At 35.1% G+C, this 14987-nt stretch overlaps 1 protein-coding gene across 1 annotated transcript in view; it reads right to left on the bottom strand.

Annotated features, from left to right (window-relative positions):
* pont (RuvB-like helicase pontin) overlaps positions 1–14987 on the bottom strand; it is a 90935-nt gene that overhangs the window by 28810 nt on the left and 47138 nt on the right. The window contains 2 exon segments of the mRNA XM_090373824.1: positions 9628–9774; positions 9777–9795. Of these exon segments, the coding sequence (XP_090229950.1) occupies positions 9628–9774; positions 9777–9795 (166 nt within the window).

Genomic DNA, 14987 nt, shown 5'->3' with positions numbered 1-14987 from the left:
ACTCGTGAACAAGTTTGGAATATGGATGAAACTGGCCTTTTCTGGAAAAAAATGCCAAACAGAACTTACATATCAAAAATGCAAAAAACTGTTGGTGGGTTGAAAGCAGCAAAGGATTGCATAACACTCCTATTTTGTTCAAACACTTTAGGAGATTGGATGTTAAAACCACTGCTCATAAATCGATCATTAAGACCACGGCCAATGAAAGGCACAGATTTTCAAAAATTACCAGTTCACTGGATGGCCAACAAAAAAGCTTGGGTAACCATTGATATTTTCACTGAGTGGTTCCACAAACATTTTGTGCCAGAAGTTAGACGCTATTTGAATGACAAGTGTCTCGAATTTAAAGTGCTTTTGATTCTTGATAATACACCCGGTCATCCTGCCACAGAACACCCAAATGTGCAATTTTGTTTTCTGCCGCCCAATACCACATCATTGCTACAACCTCTAGATCAGGGTATAATTGCAACTTTTAAAACATTATGTCAGACGAACATTTCAGTTCGTTTTGAACAAGCTAAATGATGATGAAACACCATCAGTTATGGATGTGTGGAAAAAATTTTCAATTATGGATTGTATTGATCAGGTTCGATTTTCGTTATCTGAATTGAGACCAGAAACTATGAATGCATGCTGGAATGCTATTTGGCCTGTATGTGTTAAAGAGAATACTCCTGTTCCCTTCAGTCATACTGCAGAATTCGCCAATATAATAATTTTGGCATGCGAAATTGGCAGAGAAGGATTCAATGATCTTACGTCGGCAGATATCGAAGAATTGTTAATTGATAAACCTCTTAGCGAAGACGAAATAGTGGAGATTGTTTCTGAGACTCCTGAAAGCGAAGAAGTTAATGATAATGATCAAGATAATCCTACTTTTACTGCTGATATAATTAAAGGTCTTAAACTGGCCAATAATTTAGGCAATTATTTTGCCTGACATGATCCAAATGAAGAATGTGCTGGGAAGTTTTCATGTGAGCTCCAGTTGTTAATGTCTTCATACAGAGCATTATATCGCGACTTATCTAAAGCATCAACACAGCGATTAATAACTGAGTTCATGCCTAAAACTACTGAAACTAGTGGTACTTTTGTTCAAGACATGACAAGAAGAGGCAGAAGTCGATGATGATAATACCATATCTAGTAGTTCTAGTGATATTACAGTCTCACGAAAACGAAAGCTTTCGTGTTTATTGTCAGAAACTGATAGCGAATAACATAAATTTTTTATAGAATCCTTAGCAAACAACTGAAATGAATATGTTTTTTTTAAAGTTATTAAAATTCATTATATGTATGTTGTTGTTATTTGGTTTTTAGGAGCATTAGCAACTAAGGCCATATTGCTCCGGGGATATGCGGTGGTCATTTCCTGACCTTTCCGCATCCTCTGTATTTGGTGGTCACGGGCTCGAACCCCGGTCTAATAATAAAGAAGCGTGTGCTACGCACTGCTGCTCCTGCTCACCTGGCTACGGAGGCGCCACATTATATGTATGTGTGTTCTCCATGAAATGCAAATAAAAATCTCATGATCCAAACGAATTTAATGTTTGTATTTTTTCATTATTTTGCTTATATTTCATGTTTGGAACCAATCTTCACTTTTGCTATGGAGTCAGTAGTTCTTTTTACACGTAAGTTTTAGGAATGTACCTATTGCGTAAAAAGAGGTTTAGGTGTATTATCTTTCAATTGCATCACCCATACTATCTACATACACTGTTACTAAAAGTATTGGGACATTACTGAACAAGTACATTTTACAAACTGTTCAATATTTGCCAGGGCAGTGAGGCAGAAGAGAGGTATAAATAAAGCTACAGAACATACAACTGTATCTTTTTCCTGTATACATACACTAAAAAAATTATTATTTACTTCTTAGTGTATTTTGTGCTGTGCTATCTATTGACATATACTCGGTAACCTACCAAGAACAGTAGCCACAACACAATAAACACAAATATATGCCAAATTGTCCTTTAACTTCTTCAATTAGCTAAAAAAAAACAAAAAAACAAACAAACATAATATACACTGATTTGAAGGATGTTGGAATTGTCCAAATTGACCACAGTGGTTTGTGATAACATACATTTTAATCTCTTTTAACTTCAGTAAGCATTGAAAATGAGAGGAAAATTGTTAAAACAGCTTAGTTAATAGTTAATTTAATTTTCTTTCATTGCAAAAGTATTTTTTCTCTAAAACACATTCACTGTCATTCCTTCTCATATTAAATGCATGCATGCAGCATCTTAAATAAAGATGAACAACACTTGTGTTGGGGAATCATGCATTTTGTATTGTTAGCAACTGCAGTAAATTTTGGTTTTAGTAATGTCAACAAAATGAATTACATATTTGCTTTAGTGCAAGTTAGAGGTAAGTTTTTGTGACTCTGCACACAATTCTGGAGGAACTGAGCAAATTATAAAATTTAAAGCTGACACATACTGTACAATAGCAAATTTTCATTATAGCTATGCTCAATTTCATTATAGTGAAACCTTTCTGTAGTTGGTTTAAGCAGTCTTTCTGAATTAGACAAGTTATTTACAAGTTGCAGGATCAAATTCAGACTTTGAATTTCATCGTATGCATATTTTTAATTATCTGTACTAATGCATGTTTTTTTTTTTTTTTTTTTTTTTGATAGTTGTTGGCGCATCGGCTTCTGTGGCCATATTGCACCTCCCAAGGTTTTTGCAGTACTTTGATCCAAGCCCGAGGCGGGAATCGAACCCGCGACCTTTGGGTTGCCGGGCAGGTACTTTACCCACTCGGCTAGCCCGGTCGGCACTAACTAATGCATGTAAAGCTCTAGAATGTTATTGGGGAATAGTTGCAACTTCAAAATATGTATATCACATTTCAAATAATCTGATATCCGATTAATGAAGATACAATGTATTATGTATATCAGCACTTCTTAAACTGCAGTCAACAAACTCTTGGGGATCTGCAGAGATGCTACAAGGAGTCCATGAATAACATCTGAAATTTCTCATATTTAAAAATTGAGCAGTCAAACAATTATGTTAAGCTTCAGGAGGTTCATGGCAAATTTTAAGATAAAAGGAAATTAACAGTAATAGTATAACAGTAATAGCATTATTGATGCTATTACTGTTGTCTTAGTAAGTGAACCATGCCACTGATTGACATGCAGTTTTCAGTATGCAAAAAAAGCAGCATTTAGGGAAAAACACATTGCACATTTTTATAGATGAAATTTTTTTAATCATAAAAATTAATCATTTGATGGTTTTCTAGATGGCTACCTCTTCTGTTGCTAATAGCAACATTTGTCAATGTTGTGGCCATTTGCAGTTATTGCATGCACAGTATATTTCAGAAAATGTTTCCACTTATGCAGCATGGTTATTAAACATGCAGTTTTCAGAAAAAAGGTATTTTTTCATGGGAATATCAATCGTACCAATTTCTCAAATACGTTGATACCACCGTAACTATGTCACTAAAATAATCATAAAACATAAAATTAAAGTGGTATTTAATATAACTATATTTAAAATAATATTATCTAAAAATATTATTAAAATAAATACAGGTTCTTGAGCTTTCCAAATCCAAGGCTTAAACTTGTGGTAATCAAGCAGACCAATGATCACGAGCTGATTTCTAATAAGCTGAATAAATATTTTGCATCACCATCCATATATGAGGAACTTTTTAAAGCCGAGGATATAAATGAACTAATACTAATTGGGAGTTGAATTTTCCAATAAATGAGAAGGGATTGGAAGCAAAGTCATTACAATTAAAAGTGAACAAGGCAGCAGTAATATTTATCTCTCTTGGTAAATATTACTTTGGCTCTATCCAATTATCATTTCTCTGCTTTAACAAATGTGGTTGAAATAAGCAACTATAGGTGTTGTATATCAAAATGGGGAAAACCTGTCAGTCTGAGTTCTGTGCTAGTGAAAATAAGTCTTTTAAGTTAAGGACAAGATCATAATTTCATTCCTCTCAAAGTAATCTTGATGACTTTGACATCATTACTTAGATTTAATATTGATGTACGTATTTCAAGTTTAATATCTATGTTTATTGACGATACAAAGGAAGGCAGGGTAGTTAATGATAATAATTGCTACCCCAACAAGACTTCTGAGTAGCAGTAATCCTAGAGTAATGTACCATTTGTGTAGTATCGACACATGACAGTCAATAAAAAAGACTTAAATTATACAATCCAATATAAAAAATTTTCTCAGCAGCATAGCATGCTGCTCAGAAAATGTAACACATTGAGTTTAACTAAGTCTAACACACTGTTAGTGGGAAATCATTCTTATAAGCGTAATGGCACAACATCAATTGAAAGACAATTAATGATAATAAATGTGGGCCATTTTACTATTACTCCTTAACTAAACTTTTGCTTTTAAGAAGAATCCTACTACACAAATAAATTAAAGTAAGGTTAACTGTGTTACTAGATGACATCACTGAGTTTGCAAAATACTCTCTTGTTGGCATCCTTATTTCTTCAAGAATATCCAAACCTTATCATGCAAGTACATGAGAAACAAGTGGGCATGAACAACAATACAGCATTTTTTGAAGGTAGTCTAGGTCCTATATATAAAAATGGGAGCAAAGATTCAGAAAAATTCTGTTGTTTCCTGTCTATGAAGCACCTCACCATAAAACCAGTGCTAATTTAGAGAAATTTTGAGTTGAATTTCTTCCTGAGAACATCATGTTGACCTTGTGATGTCCCCAAAAGCACCTAGTATGCAAGCTGCTTCAGAATCTGAAGCCAGGCACACAAATATACTAATCTACCCTGCCAACATTTAGAAATAAAAGATTGGAAGAAGTTTTTAAGAGATCTGACTTTAGCCAGAACATTTTGGAAATGTGTTCTGGCACTGTCCAAAGAGACTTCCCAGACTCCTTCCTCTCCCATGCAAATTAATGAATTTTGTCCAGTAGGATCACCTTCTGAGGTAGGTATGGAAAACGGAGTAACTGCAGTTCTCTGCATTTTATCATCATCATAAAACGGGATAAACCTTGGCATCTATACTGTTATTTAATGGGCTATTTGTTATTTGCAGTATGCCATACTGTTATTTAATGGCATCTAAATTTTTATGAAAATGGCCCATTTTGAACACTACTCTATTGTGGAAATTTGTAATTATCAAATGATTAAAGTTACAGTTTCTGCCTTTAGACAAGTTCAGTTTCAAAATTCCATTTTTCCAACTAACCAGTTACAAATCAGGAATTGTACACTAATGACTCAGGAAAAAGTGAGGCATCCTTGAGTCATTTGTACAGTCCTTTTAATCCTTGCACCTCAACTCTTTTTTTTTTCTTTCTTTCTTTTTAACAAATTTCTATTTCAGGCATTTAGCTAAAGGAAATTCTTGAGATTTGTTTGCAATATTCCTTTTATCCTTAAAGCACATATGTTCAGAGTTTAGACTTACGTCTAACACATGCAAAAGTTCCTTAATACTAAATTAGCTACTGCTTATCTCACTACTATGTCCTTTCAGAAAAACTTCATTTATTTCACTTCTTAAAAATGTTGGCACTAAATTATGATTTAACAATAAAATGAGTATATGATACTCATTTTATTGTTATTGCAATTATATATATAATTGAAATTATATCAGTGGATTTCTTAATGTAATATGCTTTTACATTTTTAGCTTAATACATTTAAATATTCTAACAATACCAAAAAAAAAAAAAAAACCCATCTAACAACCTTTTCATTATCTAGGCACACAGCATGTCATATCTATCAGATCATGATATCATCCTCACTGTTGTTGTGTGCTAATGACCAAGGACAGAAAAAGAGAATTAGCAACAAGATTAGTTTCTTGTAAAATCAGCATTTTCCTTCATTCTGTACAAATTTCATCTTTAAATAAATTAATTAATGTCCAATACTTTTGCCTTTTTAGTTATACAAAAGTTTTTGACTCTTGTAAAAATAACATCCAAACAGTATAATAAAATAAATAACTTACCCAAGTCTGGATATTGGTTACATATAAGGGAAAAGAGAATTATTTTACACTATAAGTAGTATCTATTACCAAAACAGCTGTTGTTTTTATTCTGATTGAACTATACTTTTCAGCAATTTACAATTTGGGAAACATTTTCATTAGAGATGTTGTTGTTGTTTTGGTTTTCAGGAGCATTAGCAACTAAGGCCATATTGCTCCAGGATATGCGGTGGTCATTCCTTAACCTTTCCGCATCCTCCGTATTTGGTGGTGACGGGCTCGAACCCTGGTCTAATCAAGAAGCGTGTGCTACGCACTGCTGCTCCTTCCCACCTGGCTACGGAGGCGCCATTTCATTAGAGATTACGTGCTACTAAAATGAAGGAAAAAGATACTCTGCCTGTACAGTGTCTTTCTTACTGACATGATGTTACAAATGTGTTTTACTCATTTAATATGTCAAGTGATTTCACATTTCCTACCATGACTATATTAATGTCACATCAGCACAAAATGAAAACATATTTCCTTTTTCTGACTTCAGAATGCAGATGAAAATACATGTATATATGTTCATAAATTCTTGACAATATTACTTCCTTTTCTCACCTGAAATTCGTGTTTGTATTTGAAATAACCACAACTTTTTCATATTAAAAGCCAGCCCCCAAACTTCTTTTATAACTGAGCAAAGTATCAATAATGAACATTAAAGACAATGAATGAGTGGCAGGGCATTATACAGTTTAAATGAAAAATAATACTTTTTCCACATATTATACAGGTTTCAAGGAAGGCCCATGGCGTCCTATCGATGATGTATCGAACAATTGTTAGTAGAGATAAGGACGCCATAATCTCATTGTCACCACCAAATACGGAGGATGCGGAAAGGTCATTCAGGGAATGACCACCGCATATCCCGGAGCAATATGGCCTTAGTTGCTAATGCTCCTAAAAACCAAATAACAACAACATAACAACATCTCATTGTATAAGGATATTGTTAGACCACACTTGGAATACTGTATTCAGGTAAGGAGACCGCACCTAAAGAAAGACATTGTGCTTGTTGAAAGGGTCCACAGATGGGTAACTCGCCTGGCGAGATTGGCAAAAGGGCATCCATATGAGGAAGGACTTCGAACATGTGGGTTGCAGAGCTTGGAAACTAGGCACCTTAGAGGAGACTTGACTGATGTGTTTAAGGCTCTGAGAGGCATAAGCAAAATGAATAACGACAAAATTTTCACGGTTATAAATGAATCTAGAACTAGGGGCCATAATTTCAAGTTACGGGGGGGAGATGTTTAGACTGGATTGCAGGGAGTTTTATTTTAGCCAGCGAGTTATAAATTATTGGAATAAGTTGCCTACATGGGTGGTTGAGGCTGACAGTTTGGGGAAATTCAAAGGTCAGCTGGATAATTACCTACAGGAGGAGGGAAATGCTTAGGTTGTGTCCATTTCCTTTTCTCTTATTTATTATTATTTTTTTCCCCCTTCTTCTTCTTCTTATTATTTTATTTTATTTATTTTTTTTGTTATTTTATTATTAAATGTTATTTATTTATTTATTTTTATTTTTTGGCTGGTGCAGCATAAGCCATAGGCTTCCTTACGCCATGTGGCTAATACTAATACTGTTAAAAGACTGAATACTCACAAATTTCAACTGTCATCTATTGAACGGCCTTCCTGGGATTCACCTTCAACCATGCCAACAACATCAAAGTGGAGAAAAAGCACCTTGCTCTGTACTACCTCCAACAGACCTGATGTTTGTTGTTTGGTTTTTAGGAGCATTAGCAACTAAGGCCATATTGCTCCAGGGATATGCGGTGGTCATTCCCTGACCTTTCCGCATCCTCCGCATTTGGTGGGCACGGGCTCGAACCCTGGTCTAATCAAGAAGCGTGTGCGGCAGATCTGATGGCTAGAAACAACGAAAGGCCAAATAACAAAGAAGTTTATTCCAAACATCAGCCAAGTTTTCCCGAAATCTATGTCTTGGTTCTCTCCCAGTCTCCACCCTACATTCTTGATAACTGGTCTTGCTTCCCTCAAGGATAAATTAGCATCAATGGGAATCATTCAGGATTAATTGTGTCACTATGGCCAGCCTGAAGATTGGTACCACATCGTTTACGACTGCCCCAGCTATGAGGATCTCCGATGCCCTCTTTTTACAGAAATACAAGATGTCCCTCGAAGACACAAGTAAATTTATGTCAATGATGCACATTGCTAAAAAAACTTCTCCCATTTTACACTAAGTCCATTTGAACAGAGAAAATCCCTACTCACTCACCCAGCAAACCAAAACAACAGTGATGCATAGGTTTACCGACAAGTTCCTAGATCTGCCTCACCTGAATCTACCCTTACTGGATTCTCCTTATTCCTGGACCTGACGCACACTGCATCGACTTATCTTTGGACTTAGACACCTTCTGGACTGACCACGCACTTGGATGTGACACTTACTGGATCGATCCTATCTCCAGACTTGTGTGTTACTCCAGGAATTCATAACTACAAACTCTGCTGATCCTGTATCCCAGGGTGGGATGTTGCTAACCCAATTCCCGGATTGGGATCTGTGGTTTAAATCCACACCAACGCTAAAGGCAGCCATACCCAGTACCCCCTGCTGTGTGGCTTTTCGTTCCCAATCCTGGGGTCATCCCCCCTTTTGCCTGCAGTTATGTTTCACTGTTAACTGGAGTGGGGATGCCTTCATCTACACTCTTCATTCTTACTGTCACCCCCCACTTCTTGTGTACTCTTTTTTAATTTGGTCTCCATTCAGGAAGCTCAGGCAAACCTAGCAGAGACTAGCCAGGGAATAACGGGCAGCCTGGCTTATCTCCTAGCAGTATGTAGAGGTAATGTGATCCTACCAGGGCCCCTGCAGCCAAAAGCCAGAATCTAGCACATTATACACATACAACATCTTTTCTGGCTTTTACAGTGTCACAGTATTTCTTCACAAGAGTACTTATACAGATGTGGGAAACCACTGGTGGCATCTTACCCCAAACACTATGTACTACTACTACTAACCAAAACATAAGTAAACATATACTGGCACATTACTGCTATATTTAGGCTAAATGTGAGCAGTGCCACCTAATTTGGCTTTTAAATGCATAGTTAAATTCGGTAGATCCATAATTTAAAAAAATAATTAATTTGACTGAATATTGGAAGAAAATTAAAAACTTATTGAAAAACCTGAAGACACACCAAATTATTGGAAAACTTTCAGCTTAACTGGAAAAGTTGGCAGGTATTTTGCTGCAGTTTTTACAGATTGGGAAGACTGTCTTAGTACACAATGGCCAAAAATCCTTAGGAATAACACTTATCAAAGAATTCTCCCAACATTTCATTATAGTTCTGCCTTGCTGTTCCAGCAAGGCAGAACTGTAACAACTGCACCGACTTCCAGTAAAGAAATGAATTTTGTCGTCAACGGGAGTGAAAAATCCCCACTTCCTTATGAACATGAGATAATTTATCAAAAACTTGTATAAATTGCACAATGCAATTTATACAATTTTTTTTTTTTTTATTAAAAAAATTCTTTTACCTGTAATTTCAGTTTTCCTTGGTTTCATTAACTGTCCCATCATAGAGAGAATATCCTGACCTCCTTGGGGCCTAGCATTGGCAACATCAAGGTCATGCAAAGTTACATCTTGGATCACTTCTTTTTTTTTGTGAACATCACCTTTTGAAGAGGTACATATTCCTCAGCCTAAAAATATTGAAAAAAAATTAAATACTGTTTAATTGGGTGAAAACAGTTTCAATCCACATATCCATTATGGGGGAAAAGAACCATGAATATTTGTTAATTTATTAAGCAGAAGCTTTTTATAACTCATTTTTAACACAGAAAACCTGGGAATAAACTGAATACCATATTTAAGCATCACAAGCTATAATAATGATATGAAAAGTATATGCAATACCCTCCTCTCACATCCCCTCCCACATTTGTGGAGGATGTGTTCCTTAATGGGCGTGCAGATCCTGGACTTAACAATGCATAGAATAGTGAGACATGTTCCACATGTGTACTATCTGCTTTTTATCACTACTCCGAGAAAGTTATACATTTAAATAAATCACTGATCTATTATCTAACAGCAAAACTATATTCTCTCTACCACTAACTCCTTGTTAATTTAAACAAGAATCTGTGCAACTTTCATCAACGAAGAAGCTGTACATTTAAATGCATCATTTATCTCCTATATCAAGAAAAAATTATATTCATTTGTCATTAGATCAAACTTACACTTTGCACAGATATTAAACATTTTTAAAATTAGTAATAGTCAGTAATTATCAGTTACATGTTATTTTAGTTATTAGTTTTCAGAGAAAAAAGAAAAGGTATCTGAAGTTTGCATTGACTATTAAAATTAAGAAAGTAAACTTATAGATCATCACACTGGTCTACATAGATTTTGATGTTTCCAAAATTCACGGTGTATTGAGGTGTACTTTTAGTGCTGATTCTAAAAATCCAAACTGATAATGTCTTGCTTTCTGGGTGTTTTTACCTATCACACAGAGCTTTTTACAAGCAATAAGAATTATTATCCTAGATACACATTCCATGTATATGTGTACTACTTCCTTTGTAACTGACAGTATCGACATCTGCAAGTCAAGTACTTATATAAACCTGTGAAGTGTTTTTTCCACATTTTTGCTAGCTTCTAACAAGATTTTCATATTGTGTCTGTGACAATGGCAACTTGTGATTGTGTGAACAAACCAAATATATTTTGTTACATTTGCAGTAACTATGTTGTGGTGAAATAAAGGCATGATAAAAATCATTTGTGAAAAATGTATATGCTGCATATTATGGAATTAAATTAGGTAACTAAGATAAAAGTTGAGCTTCCATAAAGTGCACTGTACATGTGTAGAGGGCTTGTGATTGTGCAAATAGGGTAAAATTTATAACATTTGACATTCCCATGGTGTGAAAGAAACCTTGGGATCATATTGATGACTGCTATTTTTTGTTCCATAAATGTAACATATTATAATGTAAAGAATAAGAAGAGCATTGTGTACCCCAAAAATATTACTCCAGCTTTAAGGTCATACTTCAAGGACCTGAACTATCAGTACACCTCTACCAGTCATTCTCGAACAAATGTCATCAGATCCTGAATCTGACATTTTTGATCTAGAGGATGATATAAACTACTGAGAACAAATTCAAGGCTGCTTACACAGTGAACTCAACAATCTCATGAGAGATTTAAATCTACCCAAAAGGTTTGCAGAGCTTTTAGGGTCAAGGCTGAAATTCAAGAATCAGCTGTCCTTTTTATAGTATAGACACCACGAAAAGGAATTGGATCCCCATTCTTCTGGGCTATTTATTGGCTCATCAAAGGAAGCTTCAAAGGAGCTCTGCTTCATAAAAGAAACATATACACATTCATTCCTGTAGCCCATTCAGCATGCTTAAAAGAAAACTACAAAAATGTTAAGCTTCTTTTGGAAAATTCCAGTACAAGGATCATGGTTAGCTAGTGTGTGGAGATTTTAAAGTTATTGGACTGCTACTCAACCAACAAACTTTGTTAGAAAAATGTCTTGCTTTCTGGGTGAGTGGGATAGTTGAGCAAGAAGCGAACATCAGGAAAGGAAAGTGCAGTCTCTGGCACCAGGTTCAAAGATCATTAAGGATGAGCCACTAGTAGCATGAAACAAAGTACTGTTACTTCCTATGCATACAATGCTACGTTTAATGGAACAGTCTGTGCAAGCTCTGAATAAAGAAGGAAATTGTTCTGAGTAAGTTTGCACTAAATTCTCATTGCTCACATGCAAAAAAATCCAAGCAGGAATTTTTGTTGGACTTCAAATCAACAAGTTACTGCTAGTCTACATTTGAAGAATCCATGAACTAAACTGCAAGGGACTCTTGGACTGGCTTTAAAAATGTAGTTCACAATTTTTTTGGAAACAATTATGAGGCAATCATGGGGGGCATACTGGACAGGTTCAGAAAACTATGTTGAAACAGGAGTGTTAAGGTACTCTTCTATTTCTTTCACTCTCATCTCAACCATTTCCCAGAAAATTTTACTTTAAGTAAAGAACAGGGAGGGGAAAGATTCCATCAAGATAAAAAAGAAATGTAGGGAAAGAGGGGGCACCAAGGGGGAAATATATGTCAGTATGATGTATGACTTCTTGATGCTAAAAAGAGGAACTGCCACAAAAAAAGTAGTTGCCTGAGGAAGTCAAAATGACACAAGTTTAACCAGTCTAGTGTATAAGAAATCCAGCTTGTGGCCATTATGTTTGATATGAAGGATGCTGCCTTTGATATTTGTTTTTACGTGTTTTTATATAAAAATATACCTATTTTTAAAATCTGTAAAACTACAAAATAAACAAAATGCACCCCCACCAATATATTTATTTTTTTTATTAATTTGTAAAAAATCTGACATGACAAAGCAAATTTCAAGTAACTTTTGAAATTTCCATTAAAAATATAGTTTAGATTTCTTATCAGCAGAAAATCATCACAGATTTTTTCTTAAAATGTAGATATTAATCATGAATAACACCAATTATTCATGATTAATATTAAGAAAACTAATATTTTTTAGGGGAAACAGAAACCACAGATCAAAACTGTTGATATCCACATCAGCAAGTCTTGCCATGATGAGAAAATCTACTGGTGGTGATTCTTTTTCATGCTATATACCTCTGTGTTCTTTGTCTCTAACTAAAACTATCTTAATAATACCTCTTATAAGATGGAGCAGAAAAGCATGCCAAGTAAGAAGATATTTAACAATTTGCATATCTGCGAGGATATACAGCAGAGACCACCCGAGATGCTTCTCCGGTGGGTTCTGTGAAGTACCTAAGTATACACATTTTTCAAACTTGAAAGTGTGCCCATTAATGTATGAATAGTTTTGAAGTATTGAAATAAGTGCTGTCATCTCTCATCCATTTCCAAATAACCATAGAAAGTTTATAATAGATGTCTTTAATAACTGACTCAAAATAACTGGAAGCTGGAGGAGGATGAGTAGGCTACCACAGTCAGGCTAAGATGGCCAACCTGGGATTAAAAAAAGGTGATATTAAAAGTTTGTAATTCAGATTCAGAAATTGACGAACTGAATCAGGTGTTACAAAAACAGATATAACTGTATCAAAAAAAAAAAAAAAAAAAAAAAGAGATTTTTTTAAAATTTTATTTTTTTTTACACGAGGTTTACAGCAACATGAGATTTTTTAAAATTCTGATTTGATTTTTAACAATAATTTCACTCTAATGTTGTGAAACCAAGTCAAAATAAGAACAAATAATATTTAAAGGCATATATTTTTGAAGTTTTCGTACTTTTCAAAATTTTTAAAAAATCTAGGAAGAAAGTTACTTCACAGAGTCAGCTGTCAATGAAAACTCATTGCTTAAGCTTATATGCTTTTGACACAACCTAATCTGCTAGCATCCCATTTTAATTCCAACTCGTGTATTGATGATCTTGGTAAACTGCCTCCCACTATTCCCAGTACACTCCATTTGATGCCTCCTGTGGTCTTCGGTCAAAAGGATTTTGATTAACCTTAATGCTAAGAAAGTGCCGGGTCCTGATGGTATTTCTCCACTTGTTCTCAAACCTGTGCTCCTGAACTTACTCCTATTGTGTGTCACCTTTTTTCACTTTCTTATTCTAAAGATGTTTTTCCTTCCCCTTGGAAATTGCTCATATCCAGCCAGTTCCTAAAAAGGGTTACAAATACCTCCCATCCAATTATCACCCCATTACACTTACTTCTACTCTTTCTAAAGTAATAGAGAAATCAATTAACCGCTAACTGTTAAACTATCTACTAAGAACCTTCCATCTGATCAAAGATTGCCAATATGGATTCCATAAGTGTCGATCCACTGGTGATATTCTGACTTATGTTACCTGTCTATGAACAAATTCAATGGAAAAGTTTAGTGAAACTCGAGCAATTGCTCTTGATGTTTCAAAGGCATTTGATTGTGTTTGGCATATAGGTCTTCTAAATAAGCTTCTTATCTTATGGTTTGCAAACTTTTTTGTATTTGTGTATCAAGTTTTCTCTCTGCCCACTCAATGTGGGCGATGGTAGATGGGCGGTCTCTCTCTCTCTCTCTCTCTCTCTCTCCTGACTTCTCCACTAATGCTGATGTTCCTCAAAGTTCAGTTGAAACTTTCTCCCACTCTTTTCCTCTTGTATATTAATGATCTTCTTCCATTGACCAGAAATCCTATTCATAGTTTTGCTGACGATAGCACATTGCATTCCACCATCCAATTTGAGAAACCTTGTCTTGCAAAAACAGCTTAAACTTCTTGAATATCCACTACTTATTCCTTAAATGCTGATCTCCATGTAATTTTGCCAGTGGGGCAAAGATAACTTAGTTGATTTCAATCCTTCTAAAACTCAGTCCTGTCTTATACCTCACAAAAAGAATTCTTCTGCCCCTATGCTTATCTTCAATAACACTGATTTCTAGACAAGTTTATATATATCTCTATTGGGGTTTACCCTGCCTTCTAATCTCTCTTGGCATAAGCACATTACAAATATTGCTTCCTCTGCATCAAAAAAACTAGGTTTTCTCTTTCACTATCGCTGTTACTTTTCTTGCAAACAGCTGTTCACTCTGTACAAATCTCAAATTCATCCTGCCATGGAATACTGTTCCCACATCTGGGGCAGTGCCCCCAAAACCTCTCTCAGGCTTCCAGATTCCATTTAAAAGAGGGCAGTTAGATTAATTAATGACTGATCTCTAACAGTCTCTCCACTCTGTCTGATAGATGATCTGCATGCATTTTCTATAGATACTTCCATGGGCACTGTTCTTCTGAATTGCCTTCTATAATTCCCACTCTCTCT

This window comes from Mastigoproctus giganteus, chromosome 5 (assembly GCF_048544385.1).
Source record: "Mastigoproctus giganteus isolate SK-2022 chromosome 5, ASM4854438v1, whole genome shotgun sequence".
In the NCBI taxonomy this organism is placed as follows: Eukaryota; Metazoa; Arthropoda; class Arachnida; order Uropygi; family Thelyphonidae; genus Mastigoproctus; species Mastigoproctus giganteus.
Note: the sequence above shows the minus strand (reverse complement) of the source record. Positions and strands in the feature narration are given on the sequence as shown.